General features: G+C 36.1%; 2 protein-coding genes across 3 annotated transcripts in view; both read right to left on the bottom strand.

Moving 5' to 3' along the window:
* LOC142334762 (uncharacterized) overlaps positions 1 to 24,947 on the bottom strand; it is a 603,346-nt gene that overhangs the window by 133,955 nt on the left and 444,444 nt on the right. The window lies entirely within an intron of this gene.
* On the bottom strand, positions 13,016 to 21,569 carry LOC142335497 (uncharacterized). Its single transcript, XM_075384023.1, has 5 exons — positions 21,148 to 21,569; positions 18,210 to 18,443; positions 17,784 to 17,871; positions 14,044 to 14,249; positions 13,016 to 13,327 (listed from the first exon to the last, which is right to left on the bottom strand). The coding sequence occupies exons 1-5, from the start codon at positions 21,349 to 21,351 to the stop codon at positions 13,037 to 13,039; spliced, it is 1,023 nt and encodes a 340-aa protein (XP_075240138.1). The 5' UTR covers positions 21,352 to 21,569; the 3' UTR covers positions 13,016 to 13,036.

Below are 24,947 nucleotides of genomic sequence, written 5' to 3'. Positions count from 1 at the left end.
CATAAATCCATTCATACCATTTTGAAGGGAGGAGGAGAGCATGATATATATATATATATATATATATATATATATATATACATATATATATATATATATATATATATATATATATATATTATATGTGTATTATATATATATATATATATATATATATATATATATATATATGTATGTATATATATGTTATATATTATATATATAGATATATATATATATATATGTATTATATGTGTATTATATATATATATATATATATATATATATATATATATATATATGTTATAATATATGTTATATATATATATATATATATATATATATATATATATATATATATATAATCGGCCGACTTTACCTGAGAATTAGATTCGTTCAGTGATTGGTGGAGAAACAAGAATTGTAAAGAGAAGGTCAACACAATAATAATGAAGAGGCGCAACTTTTTGATTTTAAAAGGGACCATAGCAATTTGCTGTCAACCGTCTCCCGGAATTGAAACTGGAAACTAAACTTTGCAAACTCTGAGCGGCACGTGCTGGCAGCGCGTGTTTATTGATTCGATAACAATTGAAAAATAGGGTCACCCCGCTCCCATGTTAGTGAGCATAAACCTTTAATCAAATCCGCTATTTTCTCCCGAAAATTATATGCCCGCACTAACAGAAATCGTTACATTTCTTGAATCTTTTCTGTGGGTGTTTCCCCCCCCCCCCCCAAGTACGTTATGCTCCCCCAGTTACAGAGCACGTGTCATTACACGGTAAATCAATATGTAAAAATATGGGGGTCTGGGGGTGCAAATATTATGCATCCACTAAGCTGGGGGGGGGGGGGCACAAAAGGAGAAGATCCCATTTCTTAGTTATTGATGATAATAATGCGATTAAATCCGGGGTTTTCTACTCACTAACGTGGGGTGGGTTAGGGGGGGGGGGTGGCAATATTCCGTAAAACCCCCCAATTAATTGACTTGTTCTATTGCAAAAAAATAGTACACTGAAATTCTCCCTATAGAAATATCAATTTTCGAAAAACAAGATTATCTCTCGACATGGACAATAAACTGAAGATGGAGGAAAATGACAGTGACTAAAGTAAGGAAAAAGTAGTTTTTTCATCTAGTGTACTGAGAAAAAGTAAAGCGTGTTCTCAGCAGAGCTTGACCCACATAAAATGTTATGTATATATAATAGCTGAAATTGTTATAATGCCTACTTATTCTGCACTACAAACAGTTGTTAATGGTTAAAATTATTAACAGTTAGAATTATTAGTCATATTAGTAGACAGCAACAAAACTTGAAACTTTCAGGAGCAGGTTTTAAGATTTCTGCTTTGCCAGATTTCAAACTTGTAAGCTCGTTTTTCAAGCAAAGTTACTCCCCGAAGTATCCATCCAGTCTAGTTCAGTACTGCATTACGAGCGTATACCGGTACCGAAAAAAACTACTTCCAAAGACACTGGCTGGCACCTTCAGGTGCCGAATTCCGATCAATTTGGAAATCGCCTAAATTTTGTGAAAGGGGTTTCCACAAAGCAATTAAAAGCCTTAAAATGAAAAATAGTACCAATTAAATGTGAAAAGTACTTGAATTCGGCTGTAGGGCACTTCCCAAAATTTTATTTCTTTTAATCTTTTTACCGCTCATTTTTACGATTTAATGTTTTAAGATTACTAAAATAAGGAATTATACTGCCATTAATCGGTCGCGCAATTTTTTGCGGAATGCGCTTCCGCAAACAGTTTTTTCTGTGAAAATCAGTTCTCACTTTTCAATTTCCAGTTTAAAAGTGAAAAACACTGACTGTAATTTCCGTAAAGGGCACCGTGTTTCCGTCCGCCAAGTTTATAAGTATGTTTCACAAGAACAATTTATTGGCATAGGGAAAAAAAAATCTGGTGATAGAAACGAGTAATTTTACTCAAAAACGTGGTACCGGAAGACGCCCGTAATGTGAAACAATGTTAATATTAGACTGTTTCTAGACTATTTTCTACTGACCCATTCTATGATTATGTGACAGTATACACTGATCAGACTAATGATCAGAGTGTCATTTTCTTCACAGATTTTAAATTGATCATATTCACTCTGACTTTAACTTGATCATTTGACATGATTTTTCTTATATTCTTAACAAAAAGTTCCTTTGCTTACATGAAGGGGCTTCCGTGAAGCAAAACAATTATCCAAAAAAATATCTCGAATTATTTCTTCCCTATATTGCGGGAAATTTTGGCAGATATGTAAAAATTGAAAAGAAATACATGTCAGTTCACTACAGAAGTACTTATTGTTACAAACATCTAGATTGATCTAGCCAAAAATGTATAAGATTTTCAGAAACAGGCAGACGGAAAGACTGCTTATTTAGGAGTTTTCTGCCCAAAATTTAAACTGTAAAACGATTTAGCCTGTTTCTTTCTATCAATATAGACGTTACCATGATTTTGACTAACTGATCAAGAATTACAATTTAAAGTGACCGATTGTCAACTGGTTTTAAGCGATATATCTTTTTTGGCAGTGGCCAAGTACTTGAGTTTTCTGGGTTCTGGTGGTTATGTCTCTGTGCTTTCAAAGTCACTTCAAAACTCTCGGTTGCGTATTGAACGGAAACTCAGATCTCAATCAAGGGCAGATTTGCTTCTGTGAGTTTATCAGATTTATATTACCCATCTTCAAACCACATATTTGCAGTTTCTGTAGTGTACCACATCCTAGAGCGCCATTATTTCCTATATACAGTGACATAAAATTGCATTGAATAAAATGACATTGAAAGTAACTTGAAATCAAGGTTCAAGAAAGGTTAAATGGCCCAGCCGTAGTCACTTCACAACTCAGTTATACATCTGAATAAAAATGCTTGGTGGTTCTTCATGGAAGCTACTTTTTTCTCAGCATGTTTATCATAGGAGGCGAGTAACTGAACCTACAAATTTTTTGATTGAAACAATGAAAACTTTTTCAATTCACCAGCAAGACAATTTCCTGCTATATATTTAGATTGCAGCCTCTGGTTTAAAATTGAGAATTGATGATTTAAAAGTATGACACCAAGTTAACAGAGTTTTTTCCAATCGATTTTTGTATTCTTTATTAAAAAGATAAATTGTGGTTTTTTGTTACAAGTTTGGATAACTTTTTTCAGTTTATATAATGAGTTAAGTTAAACTTTTATTGGGAAATTGTTTAGACAAAAAGGAACTAATCAAACTGCCATACATACATTCAGATTGATGAGCACTAGGAAAATTTTTTGTTGATATTTCTTTTTGAGTTGTTAGCTGGAAAAAGCGAACTGAAAAAAAACTGGGGTAATTCAATAATGAGGAAAAAAATATACTTGGGTCTCAATCAGATGCTAAAGTGCCAAACATTCTACAAATAACTGGCACATCAAGAATTACAAGGTTTGAAAATGAATCCGAGTTGAGCAATTTTAAAATAGAGTATAACAAACGACCAAATTTTGGGGGCAAGTTTGAGATACTGATGATCAATTTTTTGGGTTGCTCAAACGAAAAGAACAACCGAAGACAAATTGAGATGAGCAAAAATTAACGTTGAAAAAGAGCTGGATGAGCAAGAAAATATAAGTAATTGAAGAACGAAAGGGAAAAAATCTTTCATTCATCACTCGTACATTAATTTATATCCATTTTCCATTTATACGTTTTTCTTGGCTTCTCGTGTTATTTTTGCTCATTCCGATCTTCTTCTTCTTAACTTTTAACTAGAGTAAGTGAGAGCTGGCGGAGTGGACAAAGAAGTGGATGACATACTGGAGGTGAGAGGTTCGAATCCTTGTAAGGGCAGTGAAATGCGGTGTTTTTTGTATGTGCACCTCTTACTATAGCGGTAAAATAACATAATTTCACCGCATTTCACCGCAAAATTATGCAAAAAATTTGCAGTGAAGAAAACAACTTGTCACTGCTTATCTTAAATATTTTTCCGATTTTTTCCCGACCCGACAAACATTATAAGAAATTATTCCAATGAAAAACCAATATAATAGTTATTTTACATTACAATGCTCATATCTCAAAGTTTCAAAAATTATGGTGATTGACTAATTTGATAAATTTATATTAAAAGTTCCTCTAATAATTGAAGTACTAAAATGCCGAAAAATTAATGGGTTTATCCAGGAAAATACTGTGATTCAGATTTTCATCCAATCACAATTTAACTCAATGACAGATTCATGTTCACTTTCCTAAAAGTACTTCATAAGGGGGCTAGGGGCCTTAACCGACACACAAAATAGAAAACATGCTGCCTATTAGACGAATGATTTCATCAGGACAAAATGAAAATGATGTGAACCAGAATTGGATAATATACATAATATTTTGCTTTAATTATTTTGGGTAATTTTTTCGATTGTGATAGATCAAACGGACCTCTGAAGCATGGCCAAATTAGCTAGCATATCCAGCTTCCAAATGTTTATTTTATAACCAAGGCACGCACCACTACCCGCTCTTTTATGTGATCTTGCTATGGTTGCCAAGATATATCAAAATCTGCCAAGGTCTCTATTTATGATTCCTATATGGTATCCAAGCATCCGACATGCACATTTGTACGTTCCTTCAACACGCATGCATCGCTTGTACAGCATTCTGAGCTTTAAACACTTTTAACGACTATTGGCATATTGGTACCATATTTGTGTCTTACATGGTTCACACATGGTCCGTATATTGTTCTTTCATGGCCCATACATGATTCTTATGTTTCTTACATTGTTCATACATGGTTCTTACATGGTTTATATAAATATGGATCCTATATGTTTCCTTCACGATACACGGTTGAATCTGATTCTTGCAAGTTTAATGAATCGTTCTTACAATTTTGTATGGTTCTTGTGGGGTACTGTTATACTTTATCTTATTGAATAGTTTGAGATTCGCGTTGCGAATACTTTGTCTCATGAATGTGTTAGGAATTGCTGAGCGAATACACAACTAATTGTGTTTTACGAATTCTGATTATTGGAAACGCGGTGCGAATCCACTGCTAAGTTTAACTCAGGAATATGAAGAGCGTTTACAGAGTAACTTGAATTTAGACTGACTAAATGAAATTATGGTTACTTATAATAAAACAATTTGAACATAGTATGAAATAATTTAGTAGACTAACGGGAATCTATTTATACGTGAATACTAAAATGTCATAACCTTAGTTATGATTTATTTATGATTTCTATATAATATAGAGGTTAGATTAATAATTAAGTACACATACAATTTTCGATATATATATATATATATATATATATATATATATATATATATATATATATATATAGGTATCATATGTATCACATTTCCCCCGTGATAAAAATTGAAATTTATTTACAATTTTAAAATCAAATAACACCAAGAGGTAAGGAATTAACAAAATTCAAAATAAGTTGGAGATACGTTACAGATGCTCAATTTAACTGACAATAAGAACGAACTTGTATATGCAAAGCATATGTAAGAATTAGTTAACTGAGAAATAAGAATGACCTTTATAGCACATTTAATTGGAAAATCCCAACAAAGTTGAATTTGCAGGGCAAATACAGTGAGAAAAAGAAATATGTAAATGAGCAGGCTGAGAAACATAAATTAAATTGCACATACGAATTTGAATGGATTCGCAGAGCGAGTACATGAACTAAATTAACATTGAAAGAGAGCAACAAATGGAATGAATGAAATTAAAGTTGTAATTACAGAGCAAATACATAATTGAATAACGAAATTGTAGTTTATTTCAGTTTTCAATGTTTGAATGTTTTCATTATATTTCATTTTCTGCATCCCAAACCGACATTTCCCGTTCTTGCTCATACTCGAAATATCTAATTCTGGGGTCCGGTGGTGAAACTTGTCCCAATTGTAAGTCGGGTTGGAGTGGTGACGGGATTCTTGATTGTTCGGCATTTTGGATAAGGGCTACTACCGAATCTTCTTGTTTTGATGCTTTCTTGTCTTTTTTATTCTTTCGCTTCTTTAGTTTAGCTGAACTTGATGAAGCCAGGGAACTTGTTGGGGAAATATCCGCATCTGTGAATCCGTAAAATTGGGGTCGATTGCGCTTGCGGCCTTTTGTTTGATCGTCCTGTGCGGGGGGTACTTGTGATGCAGGTGCAGGTGGAGCCAGTACAATCGAAATTAATGGTTGGTCTTGAGCTGGCACATCTTCGTGCAGATCATCTGCGATAACATTATGGCGTCTTTTGAGCTGCGGTTTTGTCGGTTTGCGTACCATTAGCGCACGCGATACATTTGAATTTACAGATGATACTACCGATGTAGTATCCCGTTGGCGGTGTCTGATTTTTATTTCGCCCCTCTTTTGTTTCTTAAGATCATTACTGTGTTTTGCGATCTTAAATTCTGTTGTCTTTTCGTACGGAGCAGGGCGTCGTAGAGCGTATACCCACAAATTGGTGGATCTTTCAGCTTTTGTCCCAAATTTTGCGAGATCACTATCTCGAACCTTTATTGGGGCTCTGCCAGGCTCGTTGATGATCGTCGTTGTTGGTGATGACTTTGTAACGAAAGATCCAGGCTTAAGTACTTCGTACAGACCCGCCAACTGTCGTTTTTCTCGTTTCTTGTTTGGTAGTTTTCGGGCCAGTTTGACTTTAAGAGACTGTTCTGTCCTCGGTATAGGATCCGTAATCCGCGGATGTGTAATGAAACGGGACTCTTTGTGCTCTGACTCCCGATAGCGCTGACCTGCATCTAAAGAGGCCTGACACATCTTTTGTTCAATTTCGATATCGCTTCTGTTGGCACTGATCCATCCAGCTTCGTCCAGCAAGTCCTCCGCAGAAACTGTTTCAGCATCTAAATAGTGATTAGCAATTTTTTCATAAGATAGATTTAGACTTGATGGAAGTGTGCTAATATTCCTTAAAGGAGTATTTGCGGGACGACTGAAATGAGCTTCAAAAGGTGTTATCTTTGTTGTTTTCTGTTTAGTTAATCTTAAATCAGAGACTATTTGTTTAATTGCTTTAGCTGTGGAAAATGTATCTTTATTTTCGGCTTTCATGCAAGATAAACGTCTTTTAATTGTTTGGATCATTCGCTCCACCAATCCAATAGCTCTATGATCACTGACCGGAGCGTCGAGAATGTTGATACTATTTTCGTTACAGTAGTTTGTAACTTGTTTACCTACAAGACAAGATGCTTGGTCTAAGCGTATTGTTCGCGAGATTCCATGAGTATATGCATAATCACGAAGAAATTTTACTACATTTACCCCATTAGCATTGTCGAATATTCTAACTGTTGGATATTTGGAATAACGGTCAATAAATGTTAAGAAATAAATATCTTTATCTTTATCATTAATTATCGGACCCCCAAAATCAATCTGTATTTCTTCGTTTGGTTCTTGACAAGCTTTGTGTGGGTGACATTTAGACTTTGGTATGATAGGTTTCAGATTCTTACCAATATTTGTACACGGGACGCAATCAGATGTTTTTGCTAAAATTTCCCTATGCATGTAGGGCCACCATGCATATTGGGGGAGAGAGATCATCCCCCAACTACCCGGGTGCGTCATGTGGATGGATTCGAGCACCGCCTCCTTAATAGAGTTTGGAATGGCCACGCGTTGATCAACACACAGACACCCAGATTTCACATGTAGGTCCTTCCAAAAAGAGTGGATGTACGTGCTCACTTCTTTTCAACGGGCCTCATCATCCTGTAGTCAACAGTCGCGGATCTCTTTCAACACAGCGTCCTTACTAGTAAGGACCGCCAGAAAGGATTTGGTGAAGAGCTGGTTGAGGTTATTTTCAAATACCTCTTCCCGGGATAGCTCGATGTCATATTCCTCGAGTGATGATGATGCTTGGGTGTTGCCGGGTCCGGCTCTTGTAGATGAGATGGGGGTAGATTGAGTACGGAATGTCACTCTCGGGTTTGTGGTGAAGTGGGTGGATTATTTTGTGGTGCCTCTTTTGCTGACATTTTGATGTGGATTATTTGCTGTGTGGAATTAGTTATTAAATGGCAATTAGAATTTTGCGACTGGATTCGCGATGCGAGTGTGGTGTCAGATTTAAGCAATTGATTTGCACGGCAATTAAAGTTAGAAATGAATTCGGAATTGTAATTGTTTACGTGTGCTCGAGGAATGAGTGGATTAATTGAGGCATTTGAATTATTCGTGTTAATTTTAGCAGGTTTGCAAAAGTGGACGCGCGTCTTGTTTACTTGTTGCTTATAATTACTGTTTATGTGCCGCTTTTGGAAAGGAATTTTATTCGCGTGACTAAATAAAGATGTAATTGCGTCGCGAATACGGGAAATTGTTGCTACCATGAATTCCTCATCGTATTGATTGACACTTTTAACGTTTTGATTTGGTTGTCGCGAAATATAATCAACTAAGCCCATTCTAGTACCAGGAATATGTTCGATGTTAAAATCAAATGGTAACAAACGGTCAATCAATCGTGTTAATCTACTGTTGTGGGATTTATTAGAACGGTGTGATTTTAAGACTGAAAGAAGTGCTCTGTGATCTGTTAAAACTGTGAAAGTCTTCCTAAATAGATAATATTCAAAATATTCAATGGACCAAACCACCCCAAGTAATTCGAGTTCATTTATACTATAGCGTTCTTCATTGCTATTAAGAAAACGGGATGCAAAAGCTACTGTTTTCCACCCTTCACAATCTAATTGTTCAAGCGCAGCGCCTAAGCCTTGGCGGGATGCGTCGCATTTGATTCGCGTTTCCAGTGTTGGGTTAAAATGAGTATTTTCTGTAGCGTTTGCAATAACACTTTTGATGTGTTCAAAATGTAATTGATGATTTTCATTCCAAATAAATTTTTCGTTTTTCTTTAATAAGGGCCGAAGAGGGTGACATATTTTGGCAAGATTAGGTATAAATTTGCTTAAATGATGAACACTACCTAAGAATGACCGTAATTGTTTCAATGTTTTTGGAGCTTTGATTTCCGCAATTGCCGCTGTTTTAGATTCTATGGGTTTAACACTACTTTGTGAGAATGTGAAACCAGGCCAATTTATTTGATGTTTTGCGAAATAACATTTGCTTAAATTAATTCTAAGGTTATCCGCTTCGAGTTTTTGGAGACATTTGTACACGTATTTGAGGTGCGATTCCTTGGTGCCTTTGCTAACTACAATTATGTCATCCAGAAAACAGTATGTGTTATTCAGCCCAACCAATGTGTAATCCATTGCCTTTTGAAACTCGGCCGGCATATCCGTAAGGCCATAAAATCCCGTTTTAAAACGATACGTACCTGTTGCTTCGCCGCAAATGATATTAAAATTACAATGACGTGCGGTATCCGGATGCAGCTTTAGTTGGCTATAGGCATATTTTAGATCGATCGTTGAAAAATAGACATTATCTCCCAGATTTGAATTATTAATATGTTGTGAGATTGAATCGATAAGACTATCTATATTCGGCATTTGATACTTGTTTTTGTGGATCGCTTTATTTAATATTTTCGAATCAAGAGCTAATTTTACATATTTGTCATTTTTGACCGTAATTACAATAGGAGAAATGAAGTTTTTATCCGAACATTCTTGTAGTTTTTCAATATGTCCTTGTTCAGAAAGTTTCTTTAGCTCAGCGGATACTTTGTCTAATAAGTTTATAGGAACACGGCAGCCTTTTTGGTGTGATGGATTATATTGTTTGTGGAATTTTGAACGAACTGTATGTACTTTGGACTTACCAATTCTGGAGATTAGGTCAGGATAATCAATAGCAATCTGTTTTTTGATTGGGCAATATTCTTGATCTACCTGATTGATTGTTATATGATTATTTGATTGATGTATTGAGAGTCCAAGAGCTGGAAACAAATCTCTACCCAATAGAGAACGATGTCCGCCGCTACTTGAATTTCTATTGCATTTGCGTACCAATTGCTGCTTTGAATTGAAGTTTGGAGAATGCCCACCGTATGAATAGGCTCGTTTGAAAATGTTTTCAATTGTTTAGGATTCGCATCGCGTATCCACTTCGATTTCGAGTCATGGGAAATGATGGAGTTCGCCAAGGATTCATTTATTATTGTGCATACGCTGCCCGAATCCACCAAAACATTTGCTGATGTATTGCCGAAAATTACAGGAAGATTGATTGCGTCCACCGAAGTTGTGGAATCTGTTGAAGATACTACTGCTACACAATTATCTTCATCTGAAGAATAGTTTGACTCCAAATCAGGATCAAAATTGGCCGAAATTTGATTGACATCTTCATTTTGATCATCATTTTCTACGTTATTGACCCGCGGCTTAGGTTTTGGGTACGAATTGGGATCTTTAGGTTTGCGAAAAACCTTTGCGAAGTGGTTTTCAATACCACAGTTATTGCATCTTTTTCCCCGAGCGGGACATTTATTACGGTGGTCAGAGGTCCAACTAGATCCACAGAAATGACAGGTTGTAGGCTTTTTCCGTGCTGTTGTATTCATATTGGAGGAAGGGGTAGCATTCGCGATGCGCATCCGTTGCAATTGGTTAACAGTTGAATGTGACTCGGTTTTACTTGCATTCATTTTTAGTTGGTTGAGCGTACCCATCTCGATATTAATTGCTATTGTCAATGCTTTTTCCGGGTCTACTGTTTCTTTAAGAAGCTCCTTTTGAATGTCTTCATTTTGCATGTTTGCGATAAAGACGTCCCGGATGATAGTGTCTCCTTTATCTCCTAGATCACAGTTTTCCAAAAGTTCTTTGAGATGTCCATAGAACTTCTCAATAGGTTCTCCCTTTTGCTGTTTTCGTGTGAGGAAGAGGTATCTATCGAAGGTTATATTATGGATCCGAATGAAAGTTGTATTTAGAACATCCCAAAGATCCTTCGTTGAGATTGTTTTGAGATTGATGGTAGAATTCTTTGAGTTGAATACGCGCCATCTTTCCATGCCTAAGCTCAAGTACATCAAAGAAGATGCTTTCCGATCACATAACTTCCACGGTTTGTCACCGCAAAGTATGCCGACTGCTATAACACGTTGACATTGATTTTTCCACGCTGTTTTTGCCTGCTCATTGCGGGTACGTCGGTCTCGCTCTGATTGTGCCGTCGAGTTAGTTGTCAATTGCGTCCTCATATGCTGGTTCAGGAGGTAAGAGAACATGTTCTGGAGGGTCCACCAAGAGGAGGTCCACTTCAATTCCTTCTCGGGCGAGGATTGCGAGTTTCAATTGTATTCTCCAATACTCCCAGCGAATTGGGGGTTCTAGTGTCGCCTTTTCCCAAAAAGGTTGAATTCTAAGTGGGGATTTGCCGCTGTCCTTTGTCGCTGACTGCGCCATGTTATACTTTATCTTATTGAACAGTTTAGGATTCGCGTTGCGAATACTTTGTCTCAAGAATGTGTTAGGAATTGCTGAGCGAATACACAACTAATTGTGTTTTACGAATTCTGATTATTGGAAACGCGGTGCGAATCCACTGCTAAGTTTAACTCAGGAATATGAAGAGCGTTTACAGAGTAACTTGAATTCAGACTGACTAAATGAAATTATGATTACTTATAATAAAATATTATGAACAAAGTATGAAATAATTTAGTAGACTAACGGGAATCTATTTATACGTGAATACTAAAAAGTCATCACCTTAGTTATGATATATTTATGATTTCTATATAATATAGAGGGTAGATTGATAATTAAGTACACATACAAATTTCGATATATATATATATATATATATATATATATATATATATATATATATATATATATATATATATATATATATAGGTATCATATGTATCACAGGTACATTCTTCTCGTAGGTTTCTCGTACGGCTCCTGGATAATTTTTAATGCGTTTTTATTTGGTATCCAAAATCTCAGTATGATTTATATGCCTCTTTTTAACGCCCAATCATTGCGTGTTCAGTATTTTAAAACTCCCAAATAAATAAACGTAGCATTATTACCGCAATGTGGCTGCTGTCAGATATTCTTGCTCTTGGATACGGTTGTCTAGGAACCAGAAAATTAAAGAAATTGATTTTGAATAATTTCAGGCTTAATGTGGTCACAGATTGTTCAGGATCGATTAATGTATACAATACCTACAAAAGAAGCATTTTCAATCAAATATTTTTTATTTTTTTTATCGTAATTTTTTTCTCTTTTTATTTTCCTTCTTAGTTCTCCCAATGTTGTTGATAGAAAATCAGTTGTCTTTTATAAAATATCTGTTAACTTTGTTGGCTTTCTGAATGAAAACATATTTACTGAACAATTCGACCACGTATCTTGATATCAAAATTCATTGAAAATATCTTTTGATAATTTTTTTGAAATTCAAACTAAAATAGTTCTAACTCCTCGAGATTTTTCCAGACATTTTATAATCAGAGCAGCAAAATTTATTCCAAGGACAATAAAAAGCGCTTTTGTACATTAATATATGTGTAATACTCGAGCAAAAATGACGAAGCCCTTTTAAAGTGATTTTTAAAGAATACGACAAACTGTTTTTGTTCAATTATCTGTTTGCTGGCATACATTTTCTGCTATATTTATGGTTTGCATAATTCAAAATAATTTTTGATATCTTTCAGAATTTTCTGAACTAACGGATTTCCTTCCAACCATGAGCAAGACTAAAGATAATCATCTATCTGGTTTTTCTAAAATTTCTATTATCTGGTTCCGCTTCGTCAGAAACTTATTGTAGTCACAGGTTGTTTGCTTAACAGTTATCCGCATTTTTTTAAAATTTTTAAATTTGACATTGTTGCCAGGTTATCATAAACTCCATATAAGGCTTTGATATGCTTGTGGTTGTCAACCTGGGCACCCTCGTGTGCTTGATCAAACCTGGCTTTGGGTCGCGGACTTCAACTCGAGAAGTCATATGCTCCCTAGGGGGGTGGGGGTGGGGCGAAATTGAATAGATTCTTCATGTTTCGCGACTTCACTAAGTTCGAAGAAATAAAAAGTTTTCGACAGAAATTGTTGAATTAGACTGAAGCAACAGGTGGGTTTATGATTCCATCCCACAGTCCATCAATAACAGTCTGAACGGTCTCCTTGTTGTATTGTGGATAGTACTTGTAAATTATATCCAGGTACTCGTCCTTGTCCTCTATATTTTTCCTCTCTATTTCTCCAGCCACTTCCTCCTGCAGCATGAACTCTTTGTTTCTCAGAACCGACACTTTCCCACCCGGAAAACCCACAATGTGGAATTGGGCGAACCAGAAACTTCCTGGCTTGTGCTTCTTGGCACCCTCAGGTTTCGCTTCCTTCCTACACATCCGCTCTAATTGCCTTCACAATATTTTCTACTAATTTTGACGTTCTCCCGGCTATTTTAGACGCTTTTTAGACTTGACAAATCTTGGCCAAGACTTGCATTTAGACTTGCCAAGTCTTGGAAAGACTTGCATTTAGACTGACAAGTATGAAAAAAGTGACATGATCATAGCTCTGAATCAGTACTGAAATGAGACTTGCAATTAGACGTCCACAGTATTGGTATTTACTTGGCGTTCAGTCTGGGGTAGGCTTAAATTGATAGGTTGGCTTGGAAATGGTAGCAAACGTTGTCGAGAAAAATTATGAGAAGTTATCTGTTTCTGTTCCACTTTTCTCATATAAACTAATAAACAGTAGAAATTGGAATGTTCTTTCTCATATTTCGTTTTTTGACAAAAGTTGTTATCAAAGTTTTGCAGGTTCAATGGCCAAATTTTAAGTTTCTTTCTGAATTTTCCAGGCCAAATGATAATAGGTAATTTTATCATGTAGCGTGAAGCCCCTAGTACGATAGACAACCCCAGTTACCGAGCTTGTGCAATTACATTGTAACTGATTATGAAAAAAAATATTGTACGGCAGGTGTGATTGCGGGGTGCAAAAAGCAACCTGACTTTTAACCCTGGCTCACAGGTGATTAAAATGCAACACTGAAAAATTTAACTTAGAGTCTAATATTTTTCTGGGCAATTAGAGCGAGATTTTTCCTTTGTGGTACAACAGGAAACTTCGAGAATAGGATTGTGTCTCCGTCTGGGGAAGTAGCTTCACAGGGAGGAGGGACTGCCTTTATTCTGTAGAACAGGTAGGGTTCACTCTTACTACCCATTTTGCCAGTGTATCGTAGGATCTCGTCTCCTCGCCTCACAAATCGGTTGAACATGTAGAAAGAAGGGTAGTCCTCAGATGTCTGTCCTAAAAGCCACAAAAACTAAAACTAATCAACTCTTGTAGTGAACTCTTGCACCAACTCTCTATTAGTTGCATGACTTATCAATAAACGAACTTAAGCCCTCACTCTTGCAGCGTTCTAGCCCCCAAAATTACCCCACTAATCTTGCACCATTTTACCCCCCTGCCCCCTAAAGGTAGCTTCACAAAAAAATCAGTTTCACTGTAGCGTAAGTTATGCAACTGTTGTGATCACAACCAGAGTTGACTGAAAGCATTACCACATTGTGGTTACCACTCTCTCGAAGTTTTTTGAACTTTCTCGAACTTGAATTGAACTCGAAGTCTAACAACTTCGCGGAGGCGATAAGAACCGGGTGGTAGTATTCAATGTGTGTTTCTCAATATTTGGAGGGTCATCAATACGAGCGGTGAGACATTTTGATCTAGCTGTTATTATTGTTAATATTTTTTATTGTTATTTCTTAGGTAATCCTTAAAACAATTTCAATTGAAGTTCGAAGAACTCTATGCCACAAAGTTTTATAATACTGAATTAAACTGCGGTAATTATTTTTTCATATATGTTAGATTAAAACTATTTTACAAAATGAATAAAATCACAAATCAAAATTGATATCTCATCGATTTTAGAAACAATCAAAATATGTTTTTTCGGGGTCGCACCAAAAGAAGATATTGACCAGACCTAGCGGACCAAACGTCAAGCATGGGCCAGACCGAACAGACCAAATTAAGGTATGGACCAGAGTGATAGCGTGACCATAAAACTCCGTTCAGACTATGATAGAGGGTCGCTGCAGATCCCCTGTTCAAGACCTATTTCATCTGGGCCATACCTGTTTTGGGGCAATTCTGGGGATAGATTATCAAAGAATGGAACTGAACGAGACTGAAACTGGACATAAATGAAACTCTGAAATGGGTTGCAGCAAATTAACATTGAGAAAAGAAACTAGCAGAATATAAAATTGGTTTAAGTGAAACGAAAAAAAAAACAAACACGTAATAACAGCTCATATTATCCAAAGTTTAGGGCCCGTTAAACAAATACTTTCGACATAATCTAGAATGTTATTTTATTAAGGTTATTAATGTTTATCTGAACGTTATTACAATCAGCAAATTTATTCCACTGATGAAAACATAGCAACTGTGGCCTGGTTTTTTCACACAAAAGCGCGCATTGTCTGTTGATAGTACCCCACAGTTGAATTCTTGTCGTATACGTCTTCAGAAGACTCTGATTCACCTTACCGCACTAGAGTATAAACAGCCTCTTTCGAAAAGGTAATTTTCGCTTGTTTAGTATCTTGTAGTTATCGCTATTTTTTTCCACCACACTGCCATTGTTGATATTTGGGTGCATCATTTATACATCTGGACAAAAAATTAACTGTGAACATTGATATCCGGCCTTATCGGCTATGCCAGATTAAGAGGACATTTCAACAGACATTTGGATTCTCTGAACCACTTTTCGGTCTCCATGCGCTGCAGACTGATGAGATGAGTTCCTTAATTCGAGTCGACTAGAGTTGATGAGTTTTCGCTTGCAATCATTCATGTGAAAACGCTCAATTTAGCGTTCTTGGTCGACTGTGTATTTGTCTCTTGCTTGTCTGATTCCAAGAACCAGAACCGATTTGAAAAGTTGCTTCCGAGTGTCTATGATGTAGCCAACCCAGGCCGGTATAATGGTGTGATCTTCTGTCTCTGCTAGTGCGAACGAGCAACGATCGTTCTTGATTCTAGGGAACTCCTGTCTCAGTTAACTTCTCGCCAACTCCTTGTACTAGTTGTTTGCATTCCGTTTCGAACCTTAAACTAATTTTGTTATTTGATAATCTAACTTCTCTCCATCGGACCCAAGTTTCACAAGTTCCTTTGTCTGCTTGAGATACCCTTCTTCTTGAGTAGATGAACAACTTGACAAACAACTTGATGCATCGCATTGCCTTCATTTGCTGAGAGAAGAAAAAAAATCCATAGCTTTTCCGGCCTGCGGGTAAGCACAGAATTCTCAATTTTGTCAGACCATGTTTTTTGAAAACTGCTGCCACTTAGCGCGCTTTGTATTTGTCGACTTGAACCACTGGGTCCCCATTTCAATTTGCAGACTCATTTGACTGGCTTTACCTCTATTTCTGTGGGTGCTCTCATCAGATCCAGATCCTGATGTCCCGGAGATCCTTGAATTCGCGTTTCATAGCCGGGCAACACAGGTCCCAATGCTTAACTTGCTCGGCTTCGTAAACTCTATTATGTTCCCCAGTCAGAAGGAGATGGCTCCTCACTTATCTCATAAAGTTTGGAGCTCTTATTGTTCGTGTCCCTCTTCTGTGCTGTGCACCTCTCCGTCAATCCTGTTCATCCTCCTTGAAGCCAGCTGTCTCTGTAGTTGAACATTTTTCTGTGCCACTGCCCCCTAGGGACTGTGAGCCGCTCAGTAACCCTCTCGTTGCGATAGAGTCTTCCAATGCTGGTCTTTCAACAATCAATCTTTTTCTGTGTTTTTTATTGACCATTCACGCGTTCTGTGTCATGCCACCTAATATATATTGCAGTAGATGGGCTCTGTCTCTCAGTTTTTTCTTTTTCTGGATGATCATAATCTAGGTTTAGATTTTCAGTTGTTCAACTCCTTGTCTAGTAGTTCAAACGTCTCTGTTTCATCACATTTTGAGCACACTTAGGATTTGCTGATGATAAGATGTCAAACTTTGCATGCGTGAGTTGAGTTGGGTATATACATTAGGTATACTTCTATTGCTTTGGGTTCAATGAGTGTGGCCTAAAGTGTGACCAAAAAACACAATAACTGCGACCAAAAAAATTGTGACCAAAAATAGACAATTTAGTAATTGAACGCTAAAGTTTTTCACTTTGCTGTGCTGGCCATTTTTACATTGCTGATATCACAATCATTTTTTTTATTGTTCCTGCGTGCAGAACACCTGCTATCTATATCACCTTGGGAATGCCTGACACAATAAGCAGACATCTTAAAATCTCTTGCAATGAAAATTTCTTCTATTGCTAAAAAAAATTTTCACACATGCTTTTTCTGGCTCTCAGAAATGCCATATGAACATAAAAATATTCTCTATTCTTCGCTATGTAACTTTATTCAGCATTATGAAACAAAAACTTTTTTTCGTGCAGCCTTTCCCATTTCAAATGCACTTTAAGAAAATGATCGTTAGTAACGCCACTGAACGAAGAGACGACGCAAGAAGAGAATTGTACGAAAGGACAGTGCCTTAAGAAAATGTAAGGTTTTTGAAGGGTAAAAAACCAGGAGGATGCTCGTCTATCTTTTCATAGCTATTATTTTGAATAAAATTTGTGAGGGAGGCTGAACTCCTCTATGTTAAAAAAAGTAACACTGAATTAACTGAGTACATTTAGTCTTGTGTAAAAGTTTCAGACAGTTTATTTTACAGGTATTATGTTAAATGAGTAATTGTTATAATGCCTGATATGAGTAACTGTTATCATAATTGTTTTGATAGATGAGTAAATGTTACCATTTACCTTCTTGAGTAAAGACGTGCAGAGGTACAGGATGAACGAGAGGAGATATTCTGGTTCCAAAATCCACCAAATAAAGGTCGCCTGGACTACAAAAAATTAGACAAATCTTGTCAATCTCAATTTTAATGAAATTCATTTCAGTTGACCACGGTTTGATCAGCACACTACATACGGTTTGGAACGTCTAATCAGGAGTTAATGTCTTATAGGTGAACTTAATGTTCTAGTTCTACAACAGAAATATTTATGTGGTTCGGTTGAATCAGATAACTTTTTACTCCCTCCCTCTAAATCTACTGAAGGAATCCTTAAGGAAAATTTTCATATGTTCCTTTGACGCCGCAACAGATACGAAAATGAGACATATTCGATTATTAGAAACTAAACGCAGAGATTGGCAAGATTCTGTGTGATAGATGAGTTCCTTTTGAGGTTTTTGACAATGAAGACAAAGTGTCCGTTTTCAAATCCAGGTCTGTTCTCAGTGTATGTCCACGTGACATAGCTCTCAATTCCCAGTTGGGTGAGGAAGATACATGATCCGTAAGCAGCCACAAAACATGCCCCTCCCTTGTTAGTCTCCAGTTGTTTCAGCAGAATATCTATTGGCAGTCCTGTCATTTCACCCCCATTAGCGCCTCCCCCATTTTGTGCACTAGTCTGCAACAGAATGAGTTAAATAACTATACAGCTTAAAAAAACTCATCATATTTAAATTATGGCTTCAATTTAATAAATTGGGGGCGGTTGGTTGGGGTGGAACGATGTGTAGGGGGTGGGGACTGACGGGGGGGGGGGGGGGTAAAGAGTGTGTGTGTGTGTGTGTGTGTGTGTGTGTGTGTGTGTATGTGTGGGGGGTTTAAAGAGTGTGTTTGTGTGTGTGTATGTGTGTGTGTTTGTGTGTGCGGGGAGGGGGGGGGGGTAAAGAGTGGGGGGGGGGGGTTTAGTGAAAGTGAATCGCTTGTTCAGACCCTAGTAAGACGCACAGAGCTTTAATTTGATACCACATGTGTTTGTCTGAGATGCCCTCGAACAATCAAACAAAAAAGTTGAGCTGGCAGAAAGTTCTCTTGTGTTTTTTTTTCAAAAAATATGGAGGAACAATAATATACCAAATCTTATGGTTAATTCAAATTCTTCCCAACTTTATCCAAATCAGGAATTTAAAAGAAAAATAAACAGTTGGCCTGGAAAAATAGGAAAGCGCTGCTTAAAGGGTAAAGCTGTGAATTATATCTCAGAGATGTTGAAGCTGAAAAATGATGGCGTTAAGAAGTGGTATCTATGCTAATTAACATTTTATGATAGAACATATAGCAGTATTTTTCTGATGTGCTAGAAAATAGCAAAGCATAATTGAAAGGTTCAAAGTATCATTAAAAAGTTCAATTTATTGCAAAACTTTGAGCAAAGATTTATTTTACTAGTCAAAAATTAAGCTGATCTCAAATTTTGATTGAACTGATTATTATTTGACTTGAAATCTAGAAACGTGACCTCATTATGTTATGCTCCCACGATTGCGCGTTCCATAATTTAATGGTTAACATGAGACTGACCATCATTTGTCACACTTTGTTTTTGCTCGACTATAACTATCTCGTCACGGCTGGTATCAATTTTTTTTTTGCAAATTTTCTGATTAAGTGGTTTGATGATACCCGGGTCACCGATCATATAAATTTGTTTGATTATATATTGGGTCATATACGATTCTTAGTAATCATTCTAGCTCATATATAATTCTTAACAATCTTAGGTCATATATAACATGTATGATTTGTTCGTTGTCTTACAAAGATCATACATGAATTCTTCGTTTCATGCTATGATCATACTAAAAAATCAATTAAGGAGAGTATAATATCATGTACAATTCTTGTATGAAATCAAAGGAACCTCAACCCTGGGTGGTGTTTATGATTAGCGAAGCTTTTTTTTTACTATTGGTTTAATATAAATCATTGCTTGTGACGTAGCCTGCATGCACTGTTTTTAGAGTTGCTGTGATCGGACAACGTTTATTATTGACAAGTCTCTCTATTAGGAATAGGAAAATGAATCAATCGGCACCCCAAACTCATTTAATGGTTTTTCGAATTATAACAAATTTTCCCAAAATCAGCGACAATCAAAAATTACCGAACAAATTTGCCATTCCTCGTCACTAATCTCGGCAGCAAGAAAAAGCGACAACAGCACTGCAAAAATTGGTGACTAATCCCACAAAATCAAATGACTAGGTTAGAGACGGTGACGATATCAAAGGACTAGAATCAATTACAGGTGTCGCTAGTATTCGCGCAGTGTTAAATGTGAAAACCAGCGACCTATATACCAAAATTGGAGGCTGTCGAACATTTTCGCGTTCGCTTACTTTCTTGATCCTAATACATGTGCTTAAAAACATGCGTAAAACAGTGACCAGCCGAATATATGTACCCGAGCAAATGTACTTTTGCAATTTAATGCAGAGCAGAGCAGAGCAGACGAAAAGCCGGACATTTTCTTTTTGTGCACCCTCAGCTTAGTGGGCGTATATTTTTTGCATGGGGGTGCATAGCGTACGGGGAGCAGAAACGGAAAAGATCCGAAAAACCTTGCATTGCCTCAAAAATAGTTTCGTTTAAATGCATTTGAAGCACTCACGTGGACTTTTTAAAAAGCCCAAAATCTGCAGTGCCAGAAGTATAAATGACAGAAAATGCTACATAACCAGAAGTTGACTTCCGTTGACTTTCGTCACTTTAAAACATGCGCGTTTTGTGTTTTAAGCATGGATAAGTGACACTGCAGAAGTCACTACAAAATTCTGAGTTATCTCTCACCGCTTGGCAGTTCTCGATAAGCACAGGAAGTTCTCAGTGACTTCAGTCATTGTCACGTAACCATTACTTAATTGAGCTTAAACCACACGTGCACATTTTAAAAAGCCCAAAATCTGCAGTGCCAGAAGTCAAAATGACAGAAGTTGCTACTTAACCAGAAGTTGAATTTCGATGACTTTCGTCATTTTAAAACGTGCGCGTTTTGTGTTTTAAGCATGGTTAAGTGACTCTGCAGAAGTCACTTCGAAATTCTGACTTAATATCTCGGAACGCTTCGCGGTTCTTGATAAACGACAGAAGTTCTCAGTGACTTCAGGCAGAGTCACTTAACCACTACTAAATGCCTATACAAAAGATTCTTCAATCAAAAACAAGCACGAATAATTTACTCCGCCTCAAGTAGAGAGTCGCACGCTATACCGTTAGAGCCAAAATGGCCAAACTAAGTTATATTTTAAGAGTCTGGGCCGATAAATTTTATTTATTTTTCTGCTTTTTATAAGCACAGTTTGTCTGAACTTGGTTGTATAACTAACCACTTTCCAAAGGTGGCTGTTAAAGTTCGTGAATGGCTGTGTCTCGTAGAACTTCTTCACATAAATATTCAGAAACTGAACTCGATCTTTTTCCAATAGAGAGACACTTTCGTCTGTAAATTGGAGGTTGTTCTTCAGAAAGGCTACAGCTCTGGTTTTGTCACACGGCGGCATTGCTAATGTACGGCAAAACCTCTTTATCATCAAATAATTTACTAGTGTTCACCTGCTTGGTTGATTAGATTTGTTGTCACACACAACCTGTTGTGCTATTATGTTAGTTATAACTAAACTAGTTAAACGATATTAAATAGTTACAATTTAGAACACTATTATGAATGATTGGTTACAAATGTTCGAAATGATTCAATTTGAGGCAAGATAACTTTATTAAGCAACGTTAATCTTTTATAATTTTGCTCAAGGTAGAGTACAAATATGAAACAAGTTAGTTCAAATGATTCTAAGATCAACTTTTGTAAAGTGAAATGCAAATTTGTTCTTACTCTTTAAAGTTTAGTACTTTTAGCACACAGCTGATCGAGTTTGAGCTAAAGATTTCTTCACGTAATAAAATATACGCCCTTAAATGAACTCTTGTCAACCATTCAAAGCTCTGTAATTTAAACCTGTATGGCCTGAAGGCGGTGCATGATATCATTCCCTAATTTTCTGTGAGCTAATTTTTCATAGCGCCGCAGAGGTATACCCAAAACGTCACGGGCAAATTTGCCCGATCTGTGTACCTCTTGTTCGTTTTTTCTATGTTAATACATTGAAAATGCAAAAATATCGGGAAAATAGATATTTAGCAAAAACAGGCAAAATTGAGGGGAATTGCGCAAACCGTGTTCGCAAAGGTCTTCACATTTTAACTCGCAAAATAGAGATACAAGCTGTGTAACCTATTTTTTGCGCGCTATGTAACTCTCGATTTCGCACTGAAGGTATCTAATTTTCTCAATGAATGTATCTATAATCCGCAATTAAGCCTAATCAAATGCGTGTTTTTGAGCTTGTAAAAGTGGTTTAGAGTTTTAATAGTGGATAGCAATTAAGTGATTAAAAGTTGTTTACAGGTTAACAATATACCAAATCGTACAAACTTCATGGTTTTTCAGGCTTTTTTGTATACTAGTATCATCGCTTTGAGCTAATTTCATGAAAATTTGACAAAGAAATCAATTTCAAAAAAATCCTTCAGTTTCAATTTACTGTAAATACAGAGCAAAGTCACTCTCATCGTCAAATGTTTGTCAAAAAGCTTGTCACAAAGTAACTTTTTTCAAAAAATTTTGGAAACAGAACCCGCGAACAAACCACAAAAAGTGAAGTTGTTAGAAACTCCAAAAAATTGTTATTCAACATCAACATCGACTCAAATTTAATCATTTACAATTTGGCCAGGGTCCTGAGAATCAATGATGTATTTTTTAAGGGAGAAAGACTTAAATCAGTTTTGCATGCATTACACTATTGCACGTTTTGAGGAGCTGCCTAAAATTTCAAAGGCAACTCACAGAAAACAAAGTTTCACAAATAAGTTTAACCATTGAACTTTCATTTCTATTATGAAGCATTGACGTTATAAATAAAAAATGATATATAATATTGGTAAAATGACAACTTTGTATTGAATGAAAGTTATATAAAAAAAAACTTTTTTTTAAATTGAATGTCTAAGAATACAACTTCTGCATTAATGGGAGGTCTATTCTGTCACCACAAACAAGACGCATTCAAAAAGCATTGAATATTTAGTGAGATATCATGTGCTCCCAAAACTGCAAGAAAAAGATTTTTCTTTTCTTTTAAGCTGCAGCTTCAGAAAAACTACAACCTGGTTGCCCCAGACTTGAAATCGTTGAAATCTAAACCAAAAAGTCAGAAAGACCAAATTTTAAAACACATAATGAAAAGAAAAAACATAAATCAATATCAGCTGTACCTGAAAGACAAGGAAAACCCACAAAGGTTACAAGGAAGAGAGAAAGGATATAAAATAGTTCCGTTTTTTGATTGTGTGTTTTAAAAAACAACAGTTTTCAAACAATCCTCATTGTTCTCTGAATCCCTATCAACGAGTGATCAAAAATTGCGCAGCAATTTAAAAAAACACTGACAAACAGTTCGACCCAAAGGGTTACAAGACTTTTTTTAAAATGAAACAGCCTTTTTGAGATACATTTGAAAAAATTGGCAAAACTGAATGATGTATATTGTTTGTTATATCACATAGACAATTGATTATCACTTTGGCGAGCCTAGTGCCAATATCAATGATGCAAGTAGTCATCAATTATTTCAGTAGGAGCTGGCTACTCTTCTAAATTTAGTTAATTCTGATATTCACAGACAATTCGGTGTCATTTAAACCTGCTAGCAGATAAAGAGATCAAGACTTCTGACTTGATTGCAAAGCACTTTATTGTGCTTAAATCAACCCGTGGTATTCATCATGTTATGTTTTTTGATCAGCAAAATTGTTTTTTAAATTTTTTTCTTTTATTTTTTATGAATTAGCTACAAGAGAACCTGCCTAATTATATTGACCGAGAAACCTCATATTGCTTGTGATATACTTTCAAGGCAAAAGAACCAGGGGAAACAATATTTCATATTCCTTCTGAAGCCGGAGAAAGGCCACTGACCAATGAAGAATTATGTACAATGGCTCGGCTCTACTGAACGTTTTGTCCTTACAAAAATTTTGCCATCATTGTTAACACCAAGTTATCTTAGTGTTTGGTGACTGCCCTTTTTCAACCTATTCTACAGAAAATAAGATTTTTATAAGGAAGAGAGCAATGCTACTGCCAAAGATTGCATTCGATTTGAAGCAACTAATCAATCGTTTTTGTTTATTTTATTTATGGGAATATCAGAAATATCCTTCCTTTACTGAAAAGTCTTTTTTTAAATAAAAGGGGCTAATTCATAAGACGACAACCATACCCAGATCATAAATAAAACAACGCTAACAGAGTAAACAGAGGGTAGAAAACAGGAATTGATCTGGAAAATCCCGAGCGTTCCACTATCAGAATTCTCCAAAAGTTGCCGGCACACAAAAACACAATTCGTTTAGCCTGAGGACTACACACAAAACATGTAACAAACACCCTGAGGTTAGAGAAAGTTTGTAAACTGAAAGAACAGCAAAAAAGGACTGATAATTTTTCCCCAAGTGAACAAATAATTTTAGAGTCGAAGTTAGCAAAACACTCAGTTGCGCTTTTTTGAATGGAAAGTTACTAACTGTCACATAGCTAGAATTTGATCACAAAAATCAGATCTTTCGTTGGAACTCTTAGGCAGAACACAAAGGTTAAAAAATGTCAAGTCTTAAGTTTTTTACATATGACATTGATGAGATTTAGTCTCTTGACTTTGCACATATCGATAAACTTTCAACGTACGACCAAGAAGTAATGTTTTATAGATTGGAGTTGATTGCTTTTCGCGTTATCTTTGTGCTCAACAACAACAGTTGAAACTTTCAAGCGAAATACAAAACACAGGCGCAGAAGGTTTGTATTGACGGAAGAATAGATTTTAAATAGGCTTCTCACGAAATGTGTAAGAAAAACAAAAGCTGAAACACAAAGACTTCAGCAAAAAAATCTGCTATTGCGGAGAGAAAAATTTGTTCTCCAATAAATTTCGGTCCGCAAAAAAATTGAAAACAATAAGACGTATTCACACTTTGATCAATCACAGAACTTGTTGAAAACGATCAATACAAGAGCAAAAGTTGATAAAATGAAAAAGGAGCTCTAATCAAAATTACAGAAAAACGT

Source organism: Convolutriloba macropyga, chromosome 2 (genome assembly GCF_964194025.1).
Source record: "Convolutriloba macropyga chromosome 2, txConMacr16.3, whole genome shotgun sequence".
In the NCBI taxonomy this organism is placed as follows: Eukaryota; Metazoa; Xenacoelomorpha; order Acoela; family Convolutidae; genus Convolutriloba; species Convolutriloba macropyga.
Note: the sequence above shows the minus strand (reverse complement) of the source record. Positions and strands in the feature narration are given on the sequence as shown.